Source organism: Globicephala melas, chromosome 19 (genome assembly GCF_963455315.2).
Source record: "Globicephala melas chromosome 19, mGloMel1.2, whole genome shotgun sequence".
NCBI classification, from domain to species: Eukaryota; Metazoa; Chordata; class Mammalia; order Artiodactyla; family Delphinidae; genus Globicephala; species Globicephala melas.
In genome coordinates this window covers 12,481,682-12,504,899 of record NC_083332.1, presented here as the reverse complement: position 1 = coordinate 12,504,899, position 23,218 = coordinate 12,481,682, and the positions used below count along the sequence as shown (strand labels likewise).

Below are 23,218 nucleotides of genomic sequence, written 5' to 3'. Positions count from 1 at the left end.
AGTCTAGTATCCAGAATATATAAAGAACTCTTACAACTAAGCAATAAAAACACAGTCTGATTAAAAAATGGGTGAAGGGGGGGGAAGGGTAAGCTGGGATGAAGTGAGAGAGTAGCATTGACATATATACACTACGAAATGTAAAATAGATAGCTAGTAGGAAGCAGCCGCATAGCACAGGGAGATCAGCTCAGTGCTTTGTGTCCACCTAGAGGGGTGGGATAGGGAGGGTGGGAGGGAGACGCAAGAGGGAGGGGATATGGGGATATATGTATACATATAGCTGATTCACTTTGTTTTACAGCAGAAATTAACACAACATTGTAAAATGGTTATACTCCAATAAAGATGTAAAAAAAAAAAAATTAAAGAGCAAAAAAACTTGATAGACTTGATTGTATAAAACTATGAACTATATGCCAAAAATCAGTATTGACACTTTTGAAGTTAAAATCTTAAAATACATACATAACATAATCAATACAAGAAGATATGAATAGGCATAAAAATAAAAATAATTTATCCAAATCTTAAAAGAAAAAAAAGGGTGAAGGACTTAAACAGACATCTCACCAAAGATATACAAATGGCCAACAAGCATATAAAAAGATGCTCAACATCATCAGTCATTAGGGAAATGCAAATCAAAACGAGATACCACTTAATACCCACCAGGATGGCTTTTATTTAAAAAAAACCAAAAAAACTAAAAGAAAAAGAACAGGTGTGGGTGAGGATGTGGAGAAATGGAAACCCTGTGCACTGCTGGTGGGAATGTAAAGTGGTGCAACCCTGTGGAAGCTTGGCGCTTCCTCAAAAAGTTAAATACAGAATACACTGTACATTACACATACAGAATGTATGACCCAGGTTTTATACATTTCTTACCCACATTATCTAACTATATATAATAGATTATAAATAATCTAAGAGATATATACGTCCCGGCAATTCCACTCCTAGGTGTATACCCCCCCAAAACTGAAAACAAGTACTCAAATCCTTGTATACAAATGTTCATAGCAGCACTATTCACAATAGCCAAAAGGCAGAAATACCTTAGATGTCCATCAACAGACATACGGATAAAGAAAATGTGGTATATTCATACAATGGAATATTGTTTGGCTATAAAAGGGAATGAAGGGGCTTCCCTGGTGGCGCACAGTTAAGAATCCGCCTGCCAATGCAGGGGACACGGGTTCGAGCCCTGGTCCAGGAAGATCTCACATGCCATGGAGCAACTAAGCCCATGCGCCACGACTACTGAGCCTGCGCTCTAGAGCCTGCGAGCCACAACTACCAAGACCTCATGCCACAACTACTGAAGCCCGCGCGCCTAGAGCCCGTGCTCCCCAACAAGAGAAGCCACCGCAATGAGAATCCCACGCACTGCAACAAAGAGTAGCCCCCGCTCACCGCAACTAGAGAAAGCCCGGGAGCAGCAACAAAGACCCAACACAGCCAAAAATAAATAAATAAATTTAAAAAGAAAAAAAAAAAGGAATGAAGTACTGATACGTGCTACAGCATGGATGAACCTCAAAAACATTATGCTGGGGGCTTCCCTGGTGGCGCAGTGGTTAAGAATCCGCCTGCCAATGCAGGGGACACAGGTTCGAGCCCTGGTCCAGGAAGATCCCACATGCCGCGGAGCAACTAAGCCCGTGTGCCACAACTACTGAGCCTGCGTTCTAGAGCTCGTGAGCCACAACTACTGAGCTCGCGTGCCGCAACTACTGAAGCCCGCGCGCCTAGAGCCCGTGCTCCACAACAAGAGAAGCCACCGCAATGAGAAGCCCGCGCACCGCAACGAAGAGTAGCCCCTGCTCGCCACAACTAGAGAAAGCCCGTGAGCAGCAGCGAAGACCCAATACAGCCAAAAATAAAAAAATAAATAAATTTATTTTTTAAAAAAAGTTATGCTAAGTGAAAGAAACCAGACTTTTGTGGCCACATATTGTATGATTCATTTATATGAAATGTCCAAAATAAGTAAATCCATAAAAACGGAAAACAAATTGGTGGCTGCCAGGGGCTGGGAGGAGGGGGAATGAGAACTGACTACTTAACAAGTACAGGGCTTTCTTTCAGGCAGATGAAAATGTTTGGGAACTAGACAGAGGTAGTGGTTACACAACACTGTGAATGTACTAAAGGCCACTGAATTGTGCACTTGAAAACAGTTAATTCAGTGTTATGTAAATTTTACCTCAATTTTAGAAAGAAAAACAAAACTAGAAAAATTCATCTACTCTGTTGGAGGTTGGGAGAGTGGTTACTGCTTGGGAGAGGCACAGGGGCTTCTGGGGACTGACTGACTCTATTTCCTGCCCTGGACACAGGTTTGGGGGTAAGCTTATAATCCAGGCACTTACCTGTGGTGCTTTATGTATCGATAACAAGCTAAGAAAAAAAAGAAACCTCGAAGGAAAAATATCCTCACAACAATCCCATTTTACAAGTGAGGAAACTGAGGCACAAAGAGGTTTCATTACCTGCCTGAGGCTCACAGTTGTTGACCGGGAGAGCTGGGATTGGAACCCAGGTTTGCTCTGTCCAGAGTCCACGTTCTTGACCACTACGCTGTCTGCCTCTAAATTGGCAGACGGGGCCTGGCCTGGTGGGGCCTGGGAGAGAGTATGCTGAGGCTGTGTCAGAAAGGACACCTGCACGTGGAATAAGGGACCCATTCCTTGAGTGGACCTTGCTGAGCAAGAGGCAGCATGCGAGCCAGGAGCTGTCTCAGGAGCTGGAGCCTGAACCTCAGCACCACCACCTCCTTGCCGAGACCTCAGGCGAGTCAGTCTCCCTGCCGAGCTTCAGCTTCCTAGTCTGCGAGACGGTGCCCACCTGACGGGGCAGTAATGGAAATGCAACAAAACTGGGTCTGCCTAGAGCAGAGCCCCAGGCCTGGCAGAGTGGGCACACAGTAAGCCGGAGCTGCTGTTATGTCAACCACCAGGGGTGGGGTGGGGTGGGGTAGCGGGGGTGTCCAAACAGCTGCAGGGCCCACTTTGCCTTACCCACCTCTGCCAGCTGCTGCTCAGAAGGACAGGCACTGGAGAGACCCAGGAGTGACACTCACGCATGTGTGTAGCTATGGTACAAACCCAAGGCAGGTGGTCATCTCAGCAGCTTGTCTGGGCCCATGCAGGTAAGTGGAGACACTGAAGGTCTAGGAGGGGCTGAGATCCACTTAATGCCATCAGCACTGATGCCAGAGACAAAGCCCTGCCCCGGCCACAGTTCTCGGGCCACCTTCAGGGCTCTGCCAACCCAGCCTAGCGAGCCACGGGCCACGGAAACAGGAGCCTGAGACCCCGGCACACCCTAACACACTCGCACTATCCACACACACAATCCCAAACGCTCATTCAACAGTTACCGAGTGCCTACTGCATGCCAAGCACTTTTCTAGGGCACTGGGGACATCTCAGTGAACAAGCCAGATAAAATCCCTGCCCTCATGAAGCTGACAATCTCAGAGGCCTGGGTTGTTGACCCACTTTACAGATGTGAAACCAAGGTTCAGAGAGATGACACAGTTTACCCAGTCACACTGAGAGGAGGTGGCAGAGCCAGGGCTGACGCCTGCCAAGGTTCAGAAAGCTCCGTCAGCAGCCCCACACTCAGGGCCCAATCGGGTGGGTAGGCCAAGGTGTCCTGAGTACCACCCTGCTGGAAAGGGCAGCAGGAAAGGATTCTCCCCGCTCAGTGTGATGGGGGAGGCCTGGCCTGGGGAGCCACCTCCGTCCCTCATCACTGCTCCATGTCTGCGGGCTGGGACAGGGCAGGATGGGCGGGCACGTCTCCCAGTTTCTACAGGGCCAGCCCCACCAGCCTCCTCGCCCCCTTTAAACATGCCTGGCCCACTCCCCTCTGTGGACTCATGGGCTGTCCCCTTCGCCCTTGCCCCAGTTAACTGTGGGGCTCACTCTCCCGCATCCCTTCAGATCTTTATTCAAACCCCCCTTCTCAGTGAGATCCTCACTGACCACCCCATTTGGGACAGCCCCCCTCACACCCCTCCTCCTGCTCACACCTGTCTACTCAGGTGCCATGGGCTCTCCCCCGCAATGTTAGACATCAACAAAAGGATGGGGACTTTTGGCTCATCTGGTTCACTGCTGTGTCTCCAGCACCTAGAACAGTGCCTGGAACACAGGAGCTGCTCAACAGATGTCTGCTGAGTGAATGAAAGCGCACAGAGCGGCTACCCCCAGGCCTGGCGTCCCCCTCCGCAGGGGAAGGCCTGCGGAAGCCAGGACAGTCTGCCTCCTTCGCTCCTGGGCGCCTGGACAAGCTGACTCCCAGCACGTGCCTCTTCCTAGCTGCCGCTGCACACGGCAGCGTGGGCGTTAAGTGTGCTGGTTCTGGGGCAGGGGCCTGGGGCCTAAGGGTCTAGTCTCTTAGTCTCTTCCCTGTAAATGACCGCATTTCTCAGCTGCCCACCAGCACAAGCAGACCGGGTCACGCGCCGGCTCACAACATCCTGGGCTTCTGAACGCCTGGAGAGTTAAAGCCCTTTCCATGGAGTCGAGGGCGGACGGTCTGATGCTGCGTCACCGCTCTGCCCACCTCCTCCAGCTCGCCCTCGCTCGCTCTGCGCCAGCCACACTGGTCACCTCTCCGGTCCAGACACAGTCCCACCTTTGTCCTTGCTGTCTCATTCCCTGCAACACCCTTGCCTGTCTATCCGTGTGGCTCGCTCCCTCACCTCCTCCAGGCCTCTGTTCACTGTCCCCTCCTCAGAGCCGCTTCCACTGAACCCCATCTTTCTCCAGCCTGTTCTCCCTCACAGCTCCTATTTTTCACAACGGCACTCGCCGCCTGACATGATGTCTGTCTATCTGTTTACTGTCTGTCCCCACTCCCCAACGGATTGCAAACTCCACGAGGGCACCACAGCGTCCTCGGAGCCTGGGGCGGCCAGTCCAGCATACCACACATTCCATGAGTATTTGCTGAATGAATAAATGCTGAATATCACCTCACTGTGCTACTTCAGTTAAGTGACTGACCCTCTCTGAGCCTCAGTTTCTTCATTTATAAAATGGGGCTACAAACAGGATCACTAATGCAGAGGCAGAACTTGAGGCGTGGCCTGGCGGCTCATGCAGGAGGTCCAGCTAGGCCTGGAGGCTCAGGTCCAGGCACAGCCACAGTCCCTCTGTCCAGACTACTTTCAAAGATCCCATGAAATGGGCTGGTAAGGAGCTACTGGCCAGGGGCAGGGAGGGAGGCAGGCAGGGCTTGGAATGCTGGCTCCTCAGGTGGTAAAGACCCTGTACCTCTGCCTCTCAGGGCACAGCTGCCAGGAGAGCCAGGGCGCAAAGGGGAGACACGCAATCCTGTGGGCAAAAGCAGCCCCTTACCGCGCTTGTGGAGCCAGCCTTCTTTGATGACAGACACCTCGTTCATGGTGGCAGCGTGACAGGCTGTCACCTAGCTCGGGACAGCTCAGGGCAGCAGGACATGCAGGAGGTGCGGTGGACAGAGCACGGTCTGCAAGACAAGAGAGGAGCCTGTCAGAGTGGGAGGGGGATTGGGCCTCTGCGCCTTCCCTCGGGACAGCCCTCCTCTGAGGCCCCTCAGGCTGCTCTGACAGGGTGGAGCCAGGGCGGGTGGGGCGAGACCTGCCCTGGGGCCCAGGCTGAGGGGGAAGAGGTGGCCATGTCCCCAGGGAGCCCAGTCTTTGGGGGAAAGGACACGAGCTTGCCCTCAGAGCCCACTCTGGAAGGAGCACAGCTCCCTGGCCTGTGCCCGGACACTCAGGACACCCGTGCTGAGCAGAGGCAGCCCCTCCACCCACCGTCACTCCTGGCGGGGCGGGGTGGGGCGGGAGGCAGGTGAGGAGCTGCAGCTCCGCCCCCTGCGTCACTCCCATGCCCCAGCGCTGAGGTCACCTGGGCTGAATCAGACAGCCCTGGGCACCTGAGGGAGTGCTCAAAGCCACCAGTACCTGCCTGCCAGCCCCAAACACACACACACACACACACACACACACACACACGCACACGCACACGCACACGCACATGCACACACTCCCTCTCTCGCTCGCTCTCTCTCACTCACTCACTCACTCTCTCCTTTCCAAACCAAGGAGCCACCAACCTGCCACCTTTAGCAAACCGAGTACCCCACCCCACCCCGGCACCAGGCCACCTCATATCACTCCCACAGCCTCAGTTCCCTCCTTGTCCCCTTGTCCCCACCAGATGACAGAGGAAAGCAAGGTCTCAGTGCTCCGGATCTTCAACAAGAAAGGAACCTACTGCGTGTACACTTATCTGGGGCCCAGGAGCCAGTCCTGGGGGCTTGACCGAGGCCCTGGTCCCCTCCCAGAGACCTCTGCTTCCGTCCTCAGGGACCAGCAGCCAACAGACTGACGGACGCCGAGGCCGCTGCTTCGTCTCAGGTTCCCGGGGCAGAGGGCAGAAAGGGGGGAAGGCAGCCACCAGCTGGGCCCCTACCTGGAGCCACAGGCCTGGACAGGGGCCATGGAGCTCAAGGCGCCTTTCGCCTTTCCTGGCCTGGGGTTATTTGCGGACAGCAGGTCAGGAGCTACGGTGGCCCCCAGAGAAGTGGCAGCTGGCTCTGGGGACACCGTGGGCATCAGCTTTCTCTTGTGCCCCAGGGGAGCTGGTGGGTTGGACACACTACTGCCTGGCATGTGACGGTGGCAGGCTGCCCGGGCCCCAGGCAGAGGGAAGGGAGGTAAGTGGGAGGAAGCCGGAGGAAGACAAGATGGACAGTGACAGGGAAGTAAACAGCGGGGGAGAAATCACGTTCTGGCCTCTGAGCTGCAAAGACAGGGTCCAGCAGGGGCTCTGTCCCCCAGCAGGTATGGCTGGCACCTCCGGGGCTCACACCCACAGACTGAACACACCCAGGACCTCCAGATCTTCGCTCCCAAACATCCACCAATCTGTGCTTCAGTCTTAATGGGACCAGGGTTTCCACCCCAGCCTCCCTACAACGTGGCTCAGGTCCAACGCTGTCCTCTCCCAGGAGGACTCACCCCACCTCTTCCCCAGCCTCCCAGCCTCCCATCTGTCTCCCTCAGCACCTAGAGGTACCCTCAAATCTGACCCGTGGCTTCCCCGGGGCCTCGGGAAAGAGCCAGGCTCCTCAGCTTGGGATTCCAGGCCCCTCAGGCCCCGGCCTCTGCTGCTTCCCACCCCTGCTCCGACCGTTGTCCTCTCTGCCCGTCCACCAGCTTCCTGATCCTCTCCTGCCCTGCCTCCCCTCCCACCCTGGCTTTCTCCCTGGGTTCCCAGCCTGTGCTCTCAACCCCTGTACTCCATCCTAAATCTGACCCTGTCCCTCTCTGTTCAAAACCCTTCCATGGTTCCCCAGTGTGCTCAGAACACAGAACAAGGTCCTTTCCCACAAGAAGGCCCGGCATAAGCAGAAAGGCACCTAGAAAGCTCTCAAGAAAGGCTAATGACCGTGACAATGGTTACCACACCAGCCACTACCCACCTCCCCAGCCCCTCCTCCCCGACCCTCACTCTCTGCCAGGCTTCTGGCACTCAGGTCCTTCCCTCTGGCCTCCATCCCCAACACCTTCTGTGAGTTCCCCCTCTTCCTTAAGGTCTCAGCTGAACCAATGCCTCCTCCAGGAAGCCTTCCTGACCTCAGAGGCTGGACTGGGTCCTCTGCATGCACCTCCTTGTCAACTCTCCCCACACCTCTAAACACTAATTCAGTGCACCAGCCCGGTGTCTGGCTCTCTGTTGAATGCACAATGAACGAACCCAAGTCTCCCCAGAAGATCCCCAGCCCAGGACCGGACACAGCCTCAGAAACAATTCCAGAATCTATTCATGCCACCAATCTTTTTCTGAGCATGTCCTAAGCTCCAGACTCTGTCCTGGGTTCCAGAGACAGAGAGTCACTAAGACACAGCCCCTGCCTTCAGGAAGCTCACATTCCAGTGGCGGAGGCAGACAGTACACAGGTCACAACGTCAGGTGGCAGCAAAGAAAAATGAACAGGGGAAAGGAGGGCAGGGAATGGGTGCTGTGTTAGCCACGCTGTATGAGGGACAGGTGAGCCAACGTGTAGGGAGCAAATTTCAGGCAGGGGAAGAGCAAGTGCAAAGCCCCTGAGGAAGCTTGGGAAGGAGCTTGGGGAATGTGGCTGGCACAGGGTAAGGAGCCGGGGCAGGGAGCACACTTGGGCCTGGAGGCAGGCGTGGTGGGGAGTTAGGGAATTCCTCTCCAACACGGGGGCCAACACTGCACCTTCCCCTGGTACGAGCTCAGCTCAGAATAGGGCTGGGTTACCAAACAGGGCTGGGATGGAGAACCCAGAGTCCAAAGGAAGGGTGGATGTGTAAAGGACAGGGGCCTCGTGTCCAATCTCAGCTCTCCCCTCCCCTCCCCTCCCCGCCCTCCCCAGCCCAGCAACTTCACCTCTCGGAGCCTCCGTGATTCAGCAGCACCAGGGCTGTCAGCAGCATGAAAGCACCCACTGTGTGCAGAGGCTCGGCCCACTGCCTGGCCCCCAGTGAACACCCAAACACGTGGCTGATCAGAGAGAGGTGAAGGCAGCCGGGTGTGGCCGAGAGTGGTCAGGGTTGCAGAGTCCAGGAGCCAATGCCAGCTGGGTGGCCTTGAGCGTGAGGGCGCTCCTCCAGAGCCTCTCCTGATCACTCCAACCACCCCACCAGAGGGCCATGACCATGCCCAGGGCAGGGCAGAGGCTGAGAGAGGGGAACTGGTTGCTTTGGGTCTCCCAGCTGAGGAGCTCGGCACACCAGAGCCCCTTTTTACATTCTCACTTCAGCAACTAAAAAGCCAGCAAGCAGCAGCTCAGGCGAGGGTGGGGGAGGAACTGAAAGAGCCCCTGCATCCTGCCTGGATCCTGCCCATCCTCCCGCTGAGGGTGGCACGTCAGCTGAGGTATCTGTGACGCAGTCCTGCAGTGACGAAACACCATCACCACAGCCAAGAAGATGGCCTGCTCCCTGGGGAGCTCCCGATGGAGGACACCCAGACCTGCCTCTGGAAGCCAGGCATCAGCACAGCAGGGGAGTGTCTGCATGGCCCCACCCCACCCACTGCTCCGTAGGGTGTCTGGGCTTCAGTCGCTGAGGGTCTGGGCAGGAGCTACAGCTGTCAGTTAGAGGTGAGCCACCTGGGAGGCAAGGTGAAAAGAGCAAGGGCACCTCAAAGGAGAGGACATTCACACAATGAAGGAACGCACACAATTTCATTAGTTATGGGGAAACGCAAATTGAAACCACCCACCAGGATGGCTAAAATTTTAAAAACTGACAACTCCAAGCGTTGTCAAAAACGTAAAGGAATCGGTACTGCTGGGAGTATAACATGGTTCAACCACTATGGAAAATTGTTTGGCAGTAACAATTAAAACTCAATTAAAAACTACCCCATGAACCAGCAATTCCACAGCCCTCTAACAGAAATGAGTGCCTTTGTTTACCAAATGACATGCACTAGAATGTTCACAGCAGCAACATTCACAGTAACCTCAAAACTAGAAACAGACCAGGTATCCACCCACAGGAGAATGGATAGACAAACTAAGGTAAAATTCATAGAGCACAACACCACACAGGGACCAAACTACTGATACCTACAACAGGGATGAAGCGTAACAACTTTACACGGAGTGAAAGAAGCCAGACGCCAAATGACACACCAAGTATGAGTCCGTGGACAGCAAGTTCACAACAGGCAACATGACACCATTTGTTTCTCACTTGTAAAACTGTGCAGAAGGTCAAGGAAGCAAATAACCAAAAGTCAGGAGAGTTGTTACATTTGGGAGTAACAGAGGGGGGAGGTTTCTGGGAGCTGACAATGTTCTATTGTGATTACAGAGAATCACAGCTTTACAGTTATTTGTTATACTGTACTGTATAAAATACGTTGAACATCTTTTTCTGTATTTTATGATGAAGTCACAATAAAAAACAACCTGGGTTTGGGAGTCCAGAAGATATAGGGGAGCTAAAATCAGGCCTCCTGGCTTCTGGGGCTCCCCCCAACCCCAAGGCTGGCTTGCCTGGATTTTCACCTCAGGGCCAGTCACCAATGAATAAGGAAGAGGAATCTGGGGTTCGCAGGCTCTGGATTTCAGCCGCAGGCTTTGCTGCTTCTTGGCTGTGCGGCTGCAAGCGACACCCTCATTGGCCTTAGCGCTCCCATCTGTACAATGATCTGGCCGGAGGAGGGACGTGCACCCCGGAGGGGCAAGGCTGGAGTGTTGGTGAGTATGTTTAACACAGAAGAAAGCTGAAAGGGAATGAAAATCACCATCCACAGTGGTCAGCTCTGAGCAGGGAAAGGAGAGGTAACTGGAGATGGGTCCCTAAGGGCAAGGTTTGATGTTTTAAATATCTGCTAAGTACATGGATATCACTGACTCGTTCTAGTGTATGTCTTAAACACTCTAGTAATTTTTTTTTTTTAATTTTAGGACTTTTATTTTGGCTGTGCCGCGCAGCATGCGGGATCTTAGTTCCCCGACCATGGATCGAACCTGTCCCCCCTGCATTGGAAGCACAGAGTCTTCACCACTAGACCGACAGGGAAGTCCCTAATTTTAGGACTTTTTATTTCTGTCTGCCTCGGAGGTCTTATTTCTCAACGGTTTCCAAACTGTAGCTCTCTCAGAAGCTTCATCTCACCTTGCTGGAGTCACGTCCATTAGAGGTGATTTACAGGATGACACAGGGCCACGGGAGACAGGCCCTCAGATGACTGCCTCGTCCTAGCTGGTAGCCTTGGGAAGGGACTGGGTCCTGGAAAGGGTCCTCCCAAACCTCTTTTCTCATCTGTAAAATTAAGGTCACAGTGGCTCCTGCTACTAGAGGGACCGTGTGGCCTAGATGAGCAGCTCTAGTGCTCCTGTCCTCGCCCCTCCTACAATCTGGGACCCTGTGACCACCTGAGTCAGAGCAAACCCTCTCCTCTGCTCAACCCCTCCCAAGTCCCCATCTCACCCAAAGTAAAAGAAGCCAAAGTCCTTTCAGGAGCCCAGGACCCTATTCTGCATCATCCCCCGCTTCACCTCTCTGAACCCTCCATGGCACCGGTGCCTCCAACACACCTGGACCCCCTACCTTGGGGCCCTTGCACATGCTGCCCCCTCAGTCATAAGTGTCTTCTCCAAGTATCCGTGGGACCCTGCCCCACTTTCTTCAGCCTCAGCTCACATGTCTCTTTCTTCGTGAAGCCTCCATACCCTCCGTGGTCAAGAGGACCTCCCGTTATCCTTTATGAAAGTAAAGCGCTCATCATCACCGCCTCGACTGTACATATTTACTTGTTTACAAGCTTACTGTCGACCTCTCTCCACTGTGATGTCAGCATGGTAAGGGCAGGCGCTCTGGCCTGCTCGGGCACTGCAGAACCCGATCCTCACAACCTTGAGCAGTGCTAGGTCCACAGTGGGCACTTAATAACTATCTGTGGAATGAACGTGAGTAAGAGTGAAGCTCTGGGCCCAGAACACGTTCAAAGTAAGTTAAATTCCTTTCCTTGCCCCTTGTCAAGTCCTTTTTCTCTCGCCCCCTCTCCCTGACCTGCTTTCCATGCCAGACAGCACAGATGGGATAAGGAGGCAGGAGGGGGAGGCAGAGGCTCTGCATCTCCTGCAGCTGCAGACAATGGGGTGGGGCTCCGTCCTGACACCCTGACCCCCCAGGAGCCTCTGTCACCTGCTCTGTAATCTGCGCCGCACCTACAAGTCCCAGGAGGACTTGCTCAGGAGAGAAATTCAAAGACAATATGAACCTGTGGTTCGACAGGCAGTGTCTGCCGGTGGGAATGTGGGAGGAAAGGCGCACAGGGCAAGAGGAACGACTCCCTCATTCACCACCCGCAGCTCTGTGAACTGGACCCGTGTTTTGTGCGGGCACTTTAGCAAAACTGATAAAGTGGAAAATGCACATGTCCTTGGAGCAATTTCTCTTGCAGAAAACGCTTATGCAGGTGCACACAGGTTCTCAGGCAGGGTTACTCAACCTCGGTACTAGTGACATTTAGATAATTCTGGTCATGGGGCTGTTCTGCCAACTGTAAGAGGTTTTAGCAGCATTCCTGGTCTCTACTTGCTAAAACCAACAGCTCAACCTCCCTCGGAGTTCTGACCATCAAAAATGTCTTCCGCCATGACCAAATGTCCCCTGGGGGCAAAGCCATCCCCTCGGTGAGAATTGCTGTTCTGAGAATACTGTTGCTGGAATAGTGAAACCCAGGAAGCAAACTAAATGCCCACAACAAGGGTCTGGTATCGTCACAATGGTTAATATGATGCCAGTACGAAAGAGCCAATGCCTACGCAGCACCTGGCACACGCCAGGCACACCTAAGTGCTTTGTACATGAGAATTCAACTCTCGCAGAAACCCTATGCGGCAGGCACTCTTTAGCTGAGTGTTTTTTTTTTTCCATCTCCTTCTATAATTATATTTAAACTTTTTCTTTTTCATTTTTTTGGCTGCGCCACACGGACTGCAGGATCTTGGTTCTCCAACCAGCGATTGAACCAAGGCCCCAGGCAGTGAAAGCAGAGTCCTAACCACTGGACTGCCAGGGAATTCCCAAGGCACTCTTATTATCATCTCCATTTTTATGAAGATACTAAGTCACAGGGGTGAAATAACTTGCCCCATCACCTGATCAGGAAGTATGGAGCTGGGCTGGGACCACAGGGGCCCAAGTGGCCTGTGGAGTTAAGGCACACCTGGATTCACGTCCCTGCCCGTCAACTTTATAGCCTCCCCAAGTCTCAGTTTTCTCTGCAATGCAATGGGGATGACAGCAGGGCCTCCATCACAGGCTCATGTGTGGGAAGAGCCCAGCAAAGCACCCAACCCTCGGTGAAGGTCCACCCACCAGAGAGAACATGATGCAACCTCAACATGACATGCTGACACTGCCTGTCAGCGTTCAGTGTGCTCACGGCACAAGACAACATCGACCTGACCCCTTTCTGAAGCACAAACGTGTATGCACCACATCACCTCAATTCCGATATGCTTATTTTTTCACAGGCTGACAATACTGAGATGGACGTGCATCTCACAAACCACGTATAAACTTCATCTGCAGCATCCTTTTCAGAAAAGTGGTTATGTGATCAACAGTGGATCTTACAGGGAACGGTGTCTTCCATGGGAGGGCACGAGGTATATGTTAAACGTCATGTGCAGAGAAGGAACTGTGCCAAAGAGCCAACAGAGGCAGAATAATGGGAGCAGGAGTGAAGGTGACCTCGGGAACCAAATGCATTTCAACCTCAGCTCCGCCACTTGCTGTGTGACGTTGGGCAAATCACTTCCCCTTTCTCCACCACGGTTTCCTCATCTGAAGGTTAGAGATAACAATGGAGCAAAGGTCCAAGGCTGCTGTGAGGATTAAATGAATTTATCCACATAAAGGCCTTCAAACAGAGCCCAATACGATGACTGCTCAACACCTATCAGGTGTTAGCATTTCCCCAGCAGGTGGAGACATGGGGACCATCACTTCCTACATGACACGCTTCTGTAATGTGAATTTTTACCTATACTGTCTCTTTGGTAAGAAGGCAGTATTGAAGACACTTTTTCTTCTCCTGAGCACTACATGCTCCCCACAACTGCCCCATCTGTCTACTTGGAGCAGGTAAGACTGGAGGCAGGCTGAAGGCGTGGGTGGGCTGCAAACAATACTGGGACAAGAATAAGCACCAGAGCAGACTTCCTTCTCCTCCCTGCCACCAGCCCCACACTGCCTTGCTCTGCCCGCCTTTCAGCACCCACAGAAATCATGTCAAATGTTTGAGTCTGCCTGGCCACAGACCCGTAACACTCGAGAGCACCATGTCGCAGTTAGAGGGACCCTCCAAAAACAGCTCTGCTCTGGGATCACGTCACAGGCCCTTATGGAGGCCACAAAGGCCCACTTGAGGTGGCCCCTGCCTGTTCTCCAGCCTCATTGGTAAGCATGCTCTCCCTGCCCCTCCACTGTCCCCTTAGCTCTTTGCTCGCCCTCTTTCCCTCACCCCAGGGCCTTTGCACATGCTAGTCCCCCACCCATCTTCATCTGCCAAATCCCTGTTTCCTCAGGGAAACCTGCCCTGACTGCCCCCTGCCTCACGAGTCACAGACCTTCAGAGCTCGGCTTTCCTGTCCCCTCACAGCACTTACCACTTCTACCGTGCTCAGTCACTCGTATAATTAATTATCCACCTCCCACACCAGACTCAGAGCTCCGCGAGGCAGAGACAGGGCCTGTCCTGGTCTGCACTGTGTCCCCAGCCCCACACAGCCAGGGCCAGGCCCAGAGCTTTCATCAATTCAGGGTGGGGGTGGCAAACAGAACCACAGCTTCTGATCTCAGAGTTCTGCCAAGTGGAGGGGAAACAAAAAAACCTGCATTCACTCATTCCACAAGTATGGCACCCATGCTGTGTCAGCACTGCTCTGGTCCCCAGAGAGTCAGCAGCGACCAAAACAGAACTCCCTGTCCTGGAAGAATTTATGGGGTCGGGGGCGGTTGGACAGGCATTAAAACAAATAATTTAAATAAACAGATAAGTTATACAGTACACCAGAAGGACAAATGTTATGGAGAAAAGAAGTATACAGAGGACTAGGTGTGTGGGAAGCGGGCGAGGGTTTCCAATTTTATAAACGGTGGTCAGAGCAGGGCTCACTGAGACAGTGAAATCGGAGCACAAACCTGAAGGAGATGCGGCGGCCACTTGGAGACCTGGGGGAGAATGGGCCAGGCCAAGAAAGAACAGCGCCAGGTGTGGCCTGCGTGAGACACAGGAGGCGGCGGAGGGGAGCGAGGCGTGTGTGGCTACAGAGGAAGCCGGGGACCTGGCTGGGCAGGGCCTGGGAGGCCGCTACAAGGGCTGTGGCTAGGTTTCCCCGGAGGTCCAGTGGTTAGAACTCGGCACTCCACTGCCAGGGCCCGGGTCCCTGGTCGGGGAACTAAGATCCTGCAAGCCTCGCGGTGCAGCCAAAACAAAAAACAAAAACAAAAAACCAACAAAGGGCTGTGGCTATTGCTTGGAGATGGCAAGTGTCAGCCTGAAGAGGGTGCAATGTGTGGAATCCCCTGGCCCCAGGGAGGCAGGAGCTGTACCCCAGCCTTCTCCTCCAGGAGTTGTGCCCAGAAGCAGCCCTATGCACTGGCCTGACACTCCCACCACCTGGCTCACTTGCGGACCACAAGGACCCATACTTCACAGATGGGGAAAACTGAGGACAGGAAGGCTGGACAGCTAGGACACAGCTGAGGAGACTGAATCACGGCGTCCCAGCCTGAGCCTCTTCCACCTCCCTCTACCCTCACTCTCAAGAAACCGAGCCCCTCCCACACCCCAGCCAGCCCTCTCTTACCATCCTCGATGCCCTGCAGAACAGGGCCACCCTGCCACACACACACACACACACACTCTCACACGGCCCCTCCCATCTGGCTGAGGGGTTCCTCCCTCACAGGAGCGGCTCCGCACCGCCATCCTCTGCCTGCCTCCCCAGCCGAGCCCTGAGGCAGGGCCTGGTGGTGTGAGTCCCCACGTCACCCCTAGGGCACCTTGGAACAAACAGGCAGGATCCTCACCAGGGCTAATATTTACTGAGTGCTCACAACGTGCCAGGCCTGGATTCATATTAATAATCCTCACAGCCACCTTGTGAGGTAGATATTACTATCCCCATTCTTTGGAAGAGGAAACAGAGACCTAGAGAGAATAAATTGTGTGCCCAAGACCGTAACAGCGGCTGAGTGCAGGACATGGCTGATCTAGACAACAGCATTTTCTGTAATGACGGAAATGCGGCTACTGGGGCTAGTCCAACGAAAGAACTAAATTTTCACTTTAATTTTAACTACTTAACATTTAAATAGCCACACATGGCTAGTGGCTAGCATACTGGAGGTGTAGCTCTATAGAACCTCTCTTAATGAGGCACCAGGAGCCGAAGGCAGGGGCGGGGGTGAGGGCGAGCCAAGTACCATGGACGCTCACAGGCCCAGGGCTGGACCGTCCGTCCCCTGCCGGTGACGCTCCCACGCTCCGTCCCCTGCAGGTGACGCTCCCACGCTACACCATCACTCCCGAGCCACGACCCTGACCTGCTCACCCCAGGGAGCTGGAACAGGGCTCCGAGGCCCAAACCCATACCTGGAGTCCTGCTGGACTCAAATCCCGACTTCCACTTCCAGGCTGCAAGGGACGCTTCTCTGAACGTCAGCATCCTCGGTCTATAAAATCTGATCTTAATACCAACCAGACCAAGCATTTATTATGTTATTTCAAAAGATGACTTTTTTGACAACCCAGGGTCGTCGTGGGGACCCAACGAAACGTGCTTCCAGCACAGTTGGGGGTGAGGCCGGCGCTTTGGAAGACAGGAAGCAATTACACAAAGGTGAATTCCAAAGTCAAGGGCCAGCCTGAGCCTCAGTTAGCCAGAGCTATGGAAGTGGCAGCTATGTTAATACTGTCAGTAGTTGGTTAAAAGGAATCAGCCAGATGATTCATGACATGCCCATATTAACTTTTTAAAAAATATCATATAAATGAAAACACACAGCTAGAAAGAAAGCAGGTAACTCGCAGACACCACCCCAAAACACATGCTCAACACCCTCACCAGCCACCCCCCACCTAGGTCTCTGGACACCAGTTTGAGAAGCACGACCCTAGGGGACCCCAGACCTGCCCGAACAACCTGGGTTCCGCCATCCTCCGCTCCCTCCCTCTCCCCCAGCTCCACCACAGTGGCCTACTTTCAGTATCACCACATCAAGGTACCTCCCACCTCAGGGCCTTTACCCAGACTCTACCCTGCCTGGCCCATTCCTGAATGCCTCACCTCAGGAGACTTCCCCAACGCCGCCCCCCCCCCCCCCCCCCCCGCCATGGCCAGCTTAGATCTCTGTTCCCTTCCTCAGAGCACCAGTAAGGCAAACATTACCTCTCCGCGGCTTCCTTTAGACTAGGTGTTGCTCCCTGGTGTCCAGAACTATACATGGCACAAAGTAGGTACTCAGTAAATTATCTGGTGAGAGAATGGAATACACAAATGACCAGAAACAGCCAAAGCTGGCTCCAGAGGCCATTCAGGAATCAGTGCCTTCCACCCTCATCCCTTCCCCCTGGCCCCTGGGGAAGGATGGAGCTGGCCAAGGTCAGGGCCCCACGGGCATGAGAGGCAGCCGCAACCTCTCTCCCAAACAGGCATCAAGTGGATCTAACTCACTCATTTCCAGGACAACTGAGGCTTTCCTTGTGCCAGCTCTGTCTAGAAGAAGAGAAAGCAAAAAAGAACAGAAATAACAATCCCAGAAACAGTGGCCGTGGCATTGGTCGGAGGCAGAAGAGCCAGTCTTAAAAAGGCAGACTTGACCCCAGATAGAGCTGGGTTCAAATTTCATGTCTGTCACCTATTAAAACTTTAACTTTGGGTAAATCCAATGACCTCCCGGGCCTTCATCTGGGGAGGAGAGCTGCACCGAGCTCCCAGGTCGTGGTGGGAAGCAGGCATGTACAGCCCTGGAGCAGTGCCTGGCACAGAGAGCCCACCGTGCCAGCTCTCAGCAAAACACGGGCAGTCTATGTAGCGCTCTGCACCTCAATTTCCTCTCCACAAAATGGGGTGGCTGCTGCCTACCTCACGGTCTGCCATGTGTCTGAAAGAGCATGCACGGAGCGCTCACAGCGTCTGGCCGAGCCCCTGCTCAGCGACGGGCGTAATGAATATTCCTGTCCGGTGCCCTCTCCAGTGGGAACCTCAGCTAAGTGGCCTGCCACTGCTTCCCTGCCAACCAACAAGCCCGAGCTGGCCACATCCAGAGCCCCTTCTCTGCTCTCAGGTGCCCAGCCTGACAACCTGCAGCAACAGCAGCTCAGATCCACTGAGCACCTTCTTTGGAGGCCCCGTGCCACGTACTTTCTGACACGTCAGCTCCCTGAATCCTCCCTACAGCCCCTCTCGGCAGGGATGTGCCGTCAGCTGAGCAAAATGCATCTCCAAGGGATGAAATCAGGCCCCCACCGTTGCATGGCAACCAAGACAGGAGCCAGGAGCAGGGTTCACACTCAGGTTGGCTGCTCCCAGCCCGGACCACTACACAGATGATGAACACCTTGAAACCAGGCTGCAAAGGCCTGGGGAGGGGGGCAAAGGAGCGGCAGCCACCCCAGCCCGTTTGGAAAGGGCCCACAAGGTGGCAAACCAAGGCAGCCTTGGATTTCTGGCCTCACCCTTAGAAACAACATCTGCGGAAGAGCTTCCTGGGCAGGACAGCTGGGCCTGAGGAACTTCCTGCAGGAACCTCCGACATGTAAGTCTCTCCTCGGCCAGCCCTGGCTTGCTGCCCCCTGCTCCCGCACCCAGGACAGCCGGGACCTGACGTGGGTGCCGAGTTGGCAGCAGGTCCTGCCCCCGAGGGGCCAGGCCGAGCTCCCACTCCACCACCCCTCCCACCCCTGCTCCCTCCCTCCCTCCCTCCCTCCTTCCCTCCTGGTCTGCTCCCAGGGCTGTCTCCCCAAGCTGGGCCTCCTGCTGCTTGGCTGGCTGTCCAGAAGAGCCTGCCACGGAACCACCCCACCGTGCAGCCCAGAGGCCTGGTGCTTGAGAGCCTTCCACTGAGAGCTCTTGGGAAGTTGAAGAGGGGCCCAGGGAGGGGTGTCCCTGGGTCCCCCAGAGGCTTGGAGATCAACTGAGAAAAATACTCCTTTCCATCCCCCCCATCCCAAGGGATTTCTGGAGGCCTAAGGATGCATCCTCTGAGGGGCTCTGCTCCTTCCAGGAAGACACTCCAGACTGAGCCTGGGAAAATCAACAGCCAGGCTCCTGCTTACTGCGCTAAGCCTTAAGTTCCAGGCTCCGGTGTGGGATTAGAAGTCCACGGTTACCAAGCACCTTCCTGGGCTGGGGGGACTCTGGAGCCACTCTGCCCAAATACAAAGCCTGTCAGTGTTGGGGGACCCAGCACAGATTACCGAGGCTCTCCAGGCCTCATTTCTCACCCCTGCGAGGTGGGAACCACAGCTGATTCCTCCTCGGTCTGAGGGGTTTTCACTCAAGTCTCCCATGGCTCTTCACTGCACACCAGTCCTACCTACAGGCCACCTCCCCAGGGAGGCCCTCCCAGATCATTCCAGCTAAAACATGACGTCCCCACTCTCTCTTTCCCCTGACCCTCATTCATTTTGCCTTTGAAACGTTCATCACAACCTGATGCCCTATTATTCGTTTGTTTGCTGGGTACTTGCCTCCAGTAGAAGGCAGGCCCATAAGGCCCAGTCTTCCAAGTTCTAGAGCAGCGCCAGGAACGTTGCAGGCCCTCAGGCCACAAGCTGAGTGGAAGGCAGAATCAGCAGGTACAGTTTTTAGCAGGTATTACTGTTGTTCTGTGCTGTTATCTGATATTAGCTGTTCGGCTGGGGAAGGGTGGGCAGAAAATCAGACCCCTGAGCCCCGCCATCTGTCCCTAAAGGGAAAAGCCACGGGCCCTGGGAAACACGGTGTGAAAACCACAGAGGAGGGAGGCACCCAACAAGGCCTTCGCTCTTTCTACGGCAGAGATTCTACTCAAGGGGGAAGTGGGAGGCATGTGAAACTCCCTGACCGGCTCTAAAATCTACCCCCACGCCAGGCAGAAGCCTGAGAACCTCTCATATGGCAAAAGGCATCTTCTAAAACCCTAAATCTGACCAAGCTGCTCTTCAAGATGGTCTACAAGGCTCTGAGTGACCCTGCCTGCCCTCAGCTGCACCTCACCTCACCCCGCAGGGCCTCACGGGCCTCTGCGCAGCCTGTCCCTGCACCTCGCTGAGCTCAGTCCTCCCTGCAATTTTTGCACTGTGGTTCCCCCCACAACCCAAGGCTGTTCCTTCTCCTCAGGTCACCTTGTCAATCTGAGATCAGCTCAGAGGCCTTGCTGACAGCCCATCGCACCAGATTTTAATTGCCAAGCACCTCCCTTTAACCTGCCCCTTGTTTATTCAGCAGGTTCAGGGTTTGCCTCCCTCAGCTCCACGGGGGTAGGGCCTTTGTTGAGTGCCCCGCTGTATCCCCAGCACCTGAAGCAATGCCAGACACAGAACAGGTGTTCAATAAATGGTGGCGGATGAATGAAAACCTTTCCTCAGCTCTGCAATGCCTTCGGGATCAAAGCCACACTTCCTGCCCACGCCCACGAGGCTGTGAGAGGCCTGGCCCCTGACTCCCATAAGCACTGCTGCTACCCTCCCTGTTGGAGACCACCCTTCTGCCTCTCGGCCTTCAAAAGGACTGTTCTCACCCAGGTCAAGGCCGTTACCACCACTCCTGGGAGCTATGGTGGAGAGTCAATAAAAGCACAAGTAGGAAAAGGGTTTAGCAGAGTATAACATCTGGAAAGGACCTAGAATTTCAACCTCGAGGAGGGGCTCCGGGCGGCAACTGTGTAGGAGGTGGCGGGGACCTGGGGGCTGCATTTGCCCCGCCCCTCAAGCCTCCAGAACCTCCTGTTTCCTCACCTGGAAAATGGAGATGCTAATTTCAGCCCTGCCCTCCTCCCGGTGTTACCTGACCAGGCTCTGTAACCTGGGAAGGGCCTTCAAAATCCTAGCAGAAGTAATAAGAATTACAATTGTTAAGATATCCTGAGGGCTCACCATGTGCCAAGCACTCTTCTTAAATAGTGATAACTGGAAACGTTTACTGCAGGCTTACTGTTACACCTGCACAGTTTTAAGTGCTCTCCAGAAATTAACCCGTTTAACCTTCACGACAACCTATCAGGAGGGAATTATCATCATCCCATGACACAAATGATGAAATGAGCTCAGAAGAATTGAAAACGTGCTCAGAGTCGCACAGGCAGCAAGTGGTAGGGCTGGATTTGAAGCACTGAAGCACTTCAGTACAGCTCTTTACAGAGTTTAGAAACCAGGACGGCAGATTCCCGGATCCTGGCTGGGCCAGGCTGGGGGGCTGGATTCCAGGATGATGCCTGAGAGGACTGAGGGTGGGGGGGGTGGGGAAGGATCGATGCCCTCAGACTGCCACCGGAGCATTTATTCAGTGCCAGGCACCATTCTAAGAGCTCCTCTTGGATTCATTCATTTAATCCTCATGAAAGCCTGAGGGGGATGTCATTCTGAGCCCATTGCACGGAGGTGAACACTGTGGCCCAAGGTCACACAACTAGAACATGAAAGCACCAGAACTTGCACACATGCCCACTACACCATCCTTGTGCAGGGACCTCAAACACGGGTCCCCTAGTAGCTGTGTCACCCCCTATACGTCTCTCCTGCTGTTTCCTCCCGGCTCCCAGCAGACATTCTGCCCCAGGTTAAAAGATGCCCTGGCTCAACCCTGAGGAGGGACCAAGTTTTATCAGCAAGCCCAGAAACTGCTAGACTGGCTGCCGGCAGAGGTGCTCATGGCAGCCCTAGGCTCCAAGGGTGAGGGGAAGGAAATGCCCGCAGTTGGCAGGGTCTAGGACAGGAGCTTTGAGGTGACAGAGACCCTCTCCAGCTTTGGGACCATGAGCAAAGAATTCATTCAAACCCCAGTCTGGCCCCCAAGCGTCTGACAGACCTAGAACAAAGCAATTCCTCCTCTGAGCCCCAATTTCTGACTCTGAAAAATGGACAGAAACACCATGTCCACCCCTGGATTCAACTAAACCACTGTTCCAGTTACATGTTGACAAGCAGTTTACTGTGAGGCTAAACCAGGCCAGGAGTTCACGTCCCAGCTCTACCACTTCCAACTTTGAGATGTTGGGCAAATCATTTCACTTCATAGCAAGTGTCTTGGTTTCCTCATCTGTAAAGATGGGTATCACACTGCTACCTAGCTCATAGGAGTCTATAAAACAGGCATAACCATACCTACCCCATGGGTGTGTTTTGAGATTTAAATGAGGTCATGGGGTACTTCCCTGGTGGTGCAGTGGTTAAGAATCCGCCTGTCAATGCAGGGGACACGGGTTCAAGCCCTGGCCCGGGAAGATCCCACATGCCTTGTAGCAACTAATCCCATGCGCCACAACTACTGAGCCTGCGTTCTAGAGACCGCGAGCCACAACTATTGAGCCTGCGTGCCACAACTACCGAAGCCTGCACACCTAGAGCCCATGCTCCTCAACAAGAGAAGCCACCGCAATGAGAAGCCCACGCGCCACAACGAAGAGTAGCCCCCACTCGCCACAACTAGAGAAAGCCCACGTGTAGAAACGAAGACCCAACGCAACCAAAAATAAATAAATAAATAAATAAAAATAAAAGAATAAAAGATAAATGAGGTAATGTGTGTAAAAGGCCTGTCACATGCCTGACATAGGGTGAACATTCAATAAAATTCAGTAGGGTTTCCCTGGTGGCGCAGTGGTTGAGAATCTGCCTGCCAATGCAGGGGACACGGGGTCGAGCCCTGGTCCGGGAGGATCCCACATGCTGTGGAGCAACTAGGCCCGTGAGCCACCACTACTGAGCCTGCGCGTCTGGAGCCTGTGCTCCACAACAAGAGAGGCCGCGATAGTGAAAGGCCTGCGCACCGCGATGAAGAGTGGCCCCTGCTTGCCGCAACTGAAGAAAGCCCTCGCACAGAAACGAAGACCCAACACAGCCAAAAATAAATATTAAAAAATAAATAAATAAAAAGAGTGTTGTTTCTAAATTTAAAAATAAATTAAAATAATAATAATAAAATTCAGTAGCTCTGGAAATGATTTGCCACTCTGTGCCTCAGTTTCCCCTTCTAAAGTGGAGATCATGACAACAGTACACAAAGCTCTAGGCTGTGGGCATTCTGCAAGTTAATCCACGTGAAGCATTCTGAACAGTGTATGGCACACAGAATGCACTCAATAAATATCAGCCATTGGTCTCAAGATTATTGTTTTTACTACTGCTGTTAATCCCATCAGGCAAACCCTCTAAAAGCTGGCAGACCAGAGAAAGAAACCCCTGGCGCAGAGAAATTCTACAGAGCCACCGTGGCCTCACAGAGACTCAGGGACCGTTCTCTCCAGCAACCACAACCCATGGAAGCCAGTTAGCTAGGAAGCTGATGATGTGGACCAGAGCGACTGTCTGCCCCCTTTGACCACATCACCAGCCCACATTAGCTGGGTCAATCAGGGATTATGGCCAGCCCTCCGGGAACTCCAGACCCAGGACAAAGGTTACCGAGCAAGCCAAGGTCACAGGCTGGCCTGAGGAGCCAAGCTCCC

At 53.7% G+C, this 23,218-nt stretch overlaps 1 protein-coding gene across 7 annotated transcripts in view; it reads right to left on the bottom strand.

The window, feature by feature from the left end:
* AKT2 (AKT serine/threonine kinase 2) overlaps window positions 1-23,218 on the bottom strand; it is a 52,131-nt gene that overhangs the window by 27,237 nt on the left and 1,676 nt on the right. The window contains exons 1-4 of one of the 7 annotated variants that reach the window (XM_060288362.2): window positions 17,656-17,831; window positions 17,245-17,286; window positions 16,960-17,043; window positions 5,379-5,508 (exon numbers count right to left, since the gene is read on the bottom strand). The exons of 1 other annotated variant lie outside the window; for it this stretch is intronic. In XM_060288362.2, the coding sequence (XP_060144345.1) occupies window positions 5,379-5,424 (46 nt within the window). In that variant the 5' untranslated portion in view covers window positions 5,425-5,508; window positions 16,960-17,043; window positions 17,245-17,286; window positions 17,656-17,831. Of the gene's footprint in view, window positions 1-5,378; window positions 5,509-6,278; window positions 6,424-6,476; window positions 6,616-16,163; window positions 16,227-16,959; window positions 17,044-17,244; window positions 17,287-17,655; window positions 17,832-23,218 lie in introns of those variants that run through there. 5 more of the 7 variants (XM_060288363.1, XM_060288364.2, XM_060288361.1 and 2 more) reach the window with 5 other exon arrangements.